At 45.1% G+C, this 6599-nt stretch overlaps 1 protein-coding gene across 2 annotated transcripts in view; it reads right to left on the minus strand.

The window, feature by feature from the left end:
• Positions 1 to 4823: 4823 nt before the first annotated feature.
• Positions 4824 to 6599, minus strand: part of ARHGAP6 (Rho GTPase activating protein 6) — a 307447-nt gene continuing 305671 nt past the window's right edge. For both annotated transcript variants that reach the window (XM_014528840.1, XM_014528839.1), the window contains one exon: positions 4824 to 6587. In XM_014528840.1, coding sequence (XP_014384326.1) covers positions 6115 to 6587 — 473 coding nt within the window. In that variant the 3' untranslated portion in view covers positions 4824 to 6114. The remainder of the gene's footprint in view (positions 6588 to 6599) is intronic.

Raw genomic sequence — 6599 nt, forward strand, 5'->3', positions numbered from 1 at the left:
GAACATAATTAAAGCATAGTGATTAATCACAAAAACAATATGTAATTATATATTCAATATGTGTTTTCCGATGGTCTTAGGCAACCCCTGTGAAAGGGTCGTTCGACCCCCAAAGGGGTCGCGACCCACAGGTTGAGAACCACTGCACTAAAGGGAAAGGACAGGTAGCAATCTTTGACTTTTTAAAAATATAAACATGGCAGAGTGACATTTGGTTGATTTAATATGCAAGTCCCACTTGACAAAAATAAAGATTATAATTAGGCTCTTGTGCTTCCTAATCTAAATTGTAGCTCATCGTGTCCTCAGGATCACAAAGGTATCCTCCTCCTAAAAAACATGTATCCAGATTTAAACTGGTTATTAAAAGGTTGGATTGGGTCATGTCATGTTTTAGGCTGAGACTTTTTAAAAATATATATTTTTATTGATTTCAGAGAGGAAGGGAGAGGGAGAGAGATAGAAACATCGATGATGAGAGAGAATCACTGATCGGCTGCCTCCTGCACATCCCCACACTGGGGATCGAGCCAGCAACCCAGGCATGTGCCCTTGACTGGAAACGAACCCAAAACCTTTCAGTCCACAGGCTGATGTTCTATCCACTGAACCAAACTGGCTAGGGCAGGAGTGACCATTTCTTAACTACTGAGGAGCGAAAGGTAGACCTGGATTTGTCTTCTCTGCACTTGTAACTCCAGAGCCCAGCACTGGCCCCCCTGGTAAATGTTAGTTAGATGGATGAATGGATGAATCCATCAACCGATCCCTTCCTCTAGGGCCATGGTCGGCAAACTGTGGCTCTCGAGCCACATGCGGCTCTTTGGCCCCTTGAGTGTGGCTCTTCCTAAGCCTTAGGAGGACCCTAATGAAGTGAATCACCATGTACCTACCTATATAGTTTAAGTTTAAAAAATTTGGCTCTCCAAAGAAATTTCAATCGTTGTACTGTTGATATTTGGCTCTGTTGACTAATGAGTTTGCCGACCGCTGGTCTAGGGAAGTTAGTGGTGGCTGTTGTCGCTGGTTGAAATAAAGGAAAACCTGAAGACAACGCTAGACTATAATTAAGTGCAATTAATGCTGATGAATAGATATGTAAATGGTATCATTATTTCTTATAACTCAGCTGGGAAAGTTCCATTGCTAAATCGCACCCATGTCTCACCCCATGGCTTTGCTGTCCAGAACTCCCCAGAAATCAGACTTACTCTGGCCTTTCTTACTTTCAGCCTCTGTTTCTCTTTCTCAGCGGGAAGCAGGCCGGGGCCGGAGCCTCCCAGTGCTCCAGCGAAGCTGTGGTCCTCCCAGGGACAGGACTCCCCCGCCTGGGGCAGGTCCAGCGGAGCCCCTTTCCTTCATGAGAGAGACAGGCTCCTAAGGGCTTTACTTATTCGGCTCCGAACTGTCCGGATGGCAGGCTGGCACAGTTGGATGGCCGCTGCCAAATCCTGGTTCTGCCACTCTTGAGCCCTTTGTGCCCTCTGCAAAATGAGGATAGCCATGAGGCTTAAAATATATATATATTATTGATTTTTTACAGAGAGGAAGGGAGAGGGATAGAGAGTTAGAAACCTTGATGAGAAACACCAATCAGCTGCCTCTTGCACGCCCCTACTAGAGAGCAAGCCTGCAACCGCAACCAAGGTACATGGTCTTGACGGGCATTGAACCCAGCACCCTTCAGTCCCCAGGCCAACCCTCTATCCCCTGAGCCAAACTGGTCAGGGCGCCGTGGGCCTTTTATTAATAAACCCGGGATGTCCTGGGCAAACTGGGAGGAGTTGGGCACCCTAGGCCCGTGGTCAGCAAACTGCGGCTCTCGAGCCACATGTGGCTCTTTGGCCCCTTGAGTGTGGCTCTTCCACAAAATACCACGTGCGGGCACGCACGTACAGTGCAAAGTTGACTTAAAACTTCAAGTAAAGTTTATTAAGTTAATTTTAGGGAAGGTTGTGGAGTGAAATAAGATGTAGTGTCGAGGATGGAGAAAGGTATGTTGAGATGGTTTGGACATATAGAGAGGATGAACGAAAGGAGATGGACGGAACAAGTGTACAAGACGAGTGTGGATGGGAGAGTTGGAAGGGGTCGACCTCAGCGAACGTACCTCAATCAGATTGAGGACGTTTTCAGTAAAGGCCAGCTTAGGCGTCCCCTAATGAAGTTAATCACCATGTACCTACCTATATAGTTTAAGTTTAAAAAATGTGGCTCTCCAAAGAAATTTCAATCGTTGTACTGTTGATATTTGGCTCTGTTGACTCATGAGTTTGCCGACCACTGGGCTAGGCTGAAGTGGACCGAATTGAATTGAGAGAACCTTCTGACCCTCCTGTGACCGCCTGGGGCCCTCAGTGGAGGCTGGTGCGGCATGTACCTCGGTGAACTGCAGGCCACGCCAGGCCAGGGGTCCCCACCCCAGAGACCACTGCCTTCGGCTCAACACCCCCACGACGCCTTCAGGCGATTGCGCGGAGGAATTCCAACCTTCAGTGGAATTTTCCTTTGGTCTGCGCTTTTTTCTCTGGAACATTTGCTGCTGATTTAGTCCTGCTTTCAAATGCCGTCCAGTCACGATGCCCTGTTTTCATCTCTGTGGGACTCTTCTTCAGTCATTTCCTTTCTTCTCAGCTCGCTTATCAGGCGACACACACCCCAGGCCGGGACTTTGTTCTGGCATCTCCTTCTACTTAATCCCCAGGCTGTTTCTCTGCCAAGCACATGTGTATTAACATGTGCATAAGAAGCAAGCTGGGCTTATTTAGCAATGTCCTCCATGTGCACAAACTCCATGGGTATACGAGTTTTTTCTATATAAAAAAAACACACAACAAACGTATGGTAATAGCTACTTAGGTGGATCAAGACACAGTCTTATTTGGCCATTCCTGCCACCATCGGTCAGGCCCCAGTGCCAGCGACACAAAAGCAGGGATTGAGGACTCCTAGAGGCAGCGCCTCGTAGGATCTCTTTGCTCACCGGAAAGAGGGACTTGAACAGCCTGTGAAATGGTTCGTCCAACCTGAGAGAGTTGGAGTTTTATTTTTTCTTATCAGGTATTAAATCATCTACAAGGTGCGAGAAATGACTTCAGTTTCCACTCAGGTCCTTGGGGCTCGTGTGTGCTTTAAAACAGCTTATTTTTCATGGGCTAAAGGCAGCTACGAACTAGCTGTCACTTACTAAGCTAAAGATATGGCTACTGGGCTGAAACCATACAAAGAGAAAGGGAGAGTAAATAGTCATTACACACACACACACACACACACACACACACACACACACACACAATTGAATTATTGGTAAATATTCTGAGCCCTGTTTTCTGGATTGGCTATTTTAGATCTGACTATCAACAGACGAACAGACCTTTTGTGACCTTTTGTGACGCAGACGCCCTTGGTGCCATTTGGTCTGGAAGTTTTCAAAAACAGTACTGTTAAGGCAAGAACCTGGCAGGAAGAGGACCCCCTATATCAGGCAGTCCGGTCTAGAACGGAGGGAAAGAACTGGCCAGATCATTGTCAAATTCAAAGCCAAGAAAACACAGGGTCAGCAGGAGTAGGACAGGATGAGAGGAAGTGCCACAGAAGAGCAACCTGCAATTCATAACCAAGCAGCGTTTGCTCTCGGTCTTGTTGACAACGTTTGGCTGCCTGTGGGTGGCCAGGAAGAGCAGGAGGCCGGCAGCCAAGTTCTTCCAGCCTGCGTCCCAGCCAGCGGCGGAGGTGCTGGACCGGTGGCCCAGCCTGAAGATAGCATAGTCATTCCCCAGGAAAGAAAATGAGATCCTGCTTCTGGACTTCATTCTGATCCTGAAACAAATTAAGCATCTAGCAGTGATGGCGAACCTTGTGAGCTCGGCGTGTCAGCATTTTGAAAAACCCTAACTTAACTCTGGTGCCGTGTCACATAGAGAAATGTTTTGATCTTTGCAACCATAGTAAAACTAAGACTTATATTTTTGATATTTATTTTATATATGTAAATGCCATTTAACAAAGAAAAGTCAACCGAAAAACTGAGTTCGCGTGTCACCTCTGACACGCGTGTCATAGGTTCGCCATCACTGGCTAAGGCCTATAGGAGATGGAACTTACAGGGATCGTGCTGGGCAATACTTGTCCAGAAGGTAAGAAACCCGACTTCCCATCCTGTAGCAAACCACCTCCTCACTGACAACTGAATTCCAATTGAGTGACAATCAGTTTCACTTGAAACAAATACAGTGGGGCCTTGACTTACGAGTTTAATTCGTTCCGAGACCGAGCTCGTTAAGGAGCTCGTTAACTCAAATTACTCTATCAACTCAATGCAAAAAATCGGCCGAGAGACAGCTGGTATCTCAAAAAACTCGTTAGTCGGGACACTCGTAAGTCAAGGCCCCACTGTAACTATAAATTTCGAAGTATATCAGCGTCACTGGTTGATGTCCCCAAGCCATCATACTTACTAGCTCCTTAGCTGTATATGTATAGTACTGGCATTTAAAAATATATTTTATTGATTTTTTACAGAGAGGAAGGGAGAGGGATAGCTAGTTAGAAACATCGATAAGAGAGAAACATCGATGAGAGAGAAACATCGATCAGCTGCCTCCTGCACACCCACGCAACCAAGGTACATGCCCTTGACCGGAATCAAACCTAGGACCCTTCAGTCCGCAGGCCGACGCTCTATCCACTGAGCCAAACTGGTCAGGGCAGTATTGGTATTTTTAATACATTTGTACTTGTGGATTGTGGGGTGTATGTATGGAATAGGACGTGAGTTCATTCATTGAATTTAACACCCAGAACAAAGCCTTCACTTAACTTTTTATTACTCATGGCACAAGACAGAATTTTAACAAATACCACTGAAAATGTCATTGGCAACATGAAAGTTAAGAGTAGCATGTTTTATAAAAAAAATCATTTTTCTATGATACACATTATGAAGTGAAAAAATCTCATAAAATACTGAAGCGAATTGCCACCTGCTGGTCAAAAATAGTTTTGCAGTTGAAAAACTTCAAAGGTACTACAGAATGAAGTACGGTAGGAGCATTTTACAATACACACAAAATTACTGAAGAAAACATTTCCTCAGCCTTTGGTACAATGTAAATACAAAGCTGTAGTCTTTTTCCCAATATTATTTACTTTTAAAGCATTGCATATAATTTGGTTAATACTGATTATGGGGCAAAAGGAAAAACCATGTTCTCTAATTTGAATACTCTATTTAGACTCTTAATCACTTTATAGTTGGATTCCAGTTTGTAGTTTTGAAAAATACATAAAAGTTACACATTATAAATATATATTATATGTGGTCTATATGAAATTGAATTTGACCTAAAATGGGAAGGATGACTTCTTAATTATTCTTTCTTTGTTAGGCACGGCCTTTCTCCTGTTTGATAAACTGAATCCTTTCTAAACAGATTCCAAAAATATATTCCATAACATATCAAATCTAATATTTCCTTAAAATATATTCCATATGAAAAAGCATTCAGTGACTATATTTTTTTGTATCTCTCTACTATATAAAAATATGGCTTCCATACTCTCTTTTACTTTGTTTTGTTAGTGTTTTTCTTAGGCATTGAAGGAAGGACTGTCCCTCTTTAAAAGCTATGGCAAAAGCACAGAAACCCGCTTGTGCATATTCTAGAACATTCTATAGACTCTCCTTGCTTAGTATAAGTGAAGTGATTTAAAAAATGTTCTTTTTGTTTTCTGTGAATATATCATATACGATTATCATACATAATCCGTTACAGAATATACAATAGTCAAAACTGAAGTCACATAAATACAATTAAGCTATACCAAAGCAAGAGTTTTATCTTAGAGCCAATGTGAGCAGTTTATATATTAGAGACTGCCATCCGTTTATGATTTCGTATTTCCCTAAGGCTGGCTATGCAATAGAATCTTATTATAAATGGTGAGGGTGTTAGTGCTCTATATCTTTAAGTGAACTGGGTTTCCCTCGTGTTATTTTTTTTGAAGTGTAAAAGAAGAAAAAGTAAGTAAGTGTCCAATTGACCAACACCAACTCTTTTCCTTCCGGAGTGAAAGAAGGCTGTTGGGACGTGAGGGCCGAAGCTGGGTGTGGGCTCATACCAGTGTTTCCGGGAGGGCATCGGGGTTGTCTGCGGACAAGAGCTCCCAGATCTGCCACCGCTCTCTCTGCCAATCCAGCCAGCTGGGTTCCCCCAGGCCCTTACTGTTCTGATCGCTGGCGGGACTGGAGCAGGCGCTGCTCAGTTTGGGCTGGGCAGCCTGATGCTCTCGCTGGGCTGTTGGGCTTCCCTCTTCCCAGGGCGATCCTGAAGCTTCTTCTGGCCTCTGGCGCCTCCACAAGGGGGGCTCTGCGGGCTGGTGGGCCGCAGCTTGCTTCCCGGGCCCGGGATAAGGAGGCGGCGGCCTGCAGTCGGGCCTCGCCCTCTCCCGAGGTCTCTGGTGCAAAGGCTTGACGCGGCTCGGCAGCCAGGCCACGTTCAGGTCGCTCTCGGCGAGGTCTTCCATGCTGCTCAGAGTCAAATACTGCTCCGACCTGGGCGTGGCCAGCTCCGGCCTGGGCGTGGCCAGCTCCGGCCTGG

Source organism: Myotis brandtii, unplaced genomic scaffold (genome assembly GCF_000412655.1).
Source record: "Myotis brandtii unplaced genomic scaffold, ASM41265v1 scaffold655, whole genome shotgun sequence".
Classification (NCBI taxonomy): Eukaryota; Metazoa; Chordata; class Mammalia; order Chiroptera; family Vespertilionidae; genus Myotis; species Myotis brandtii.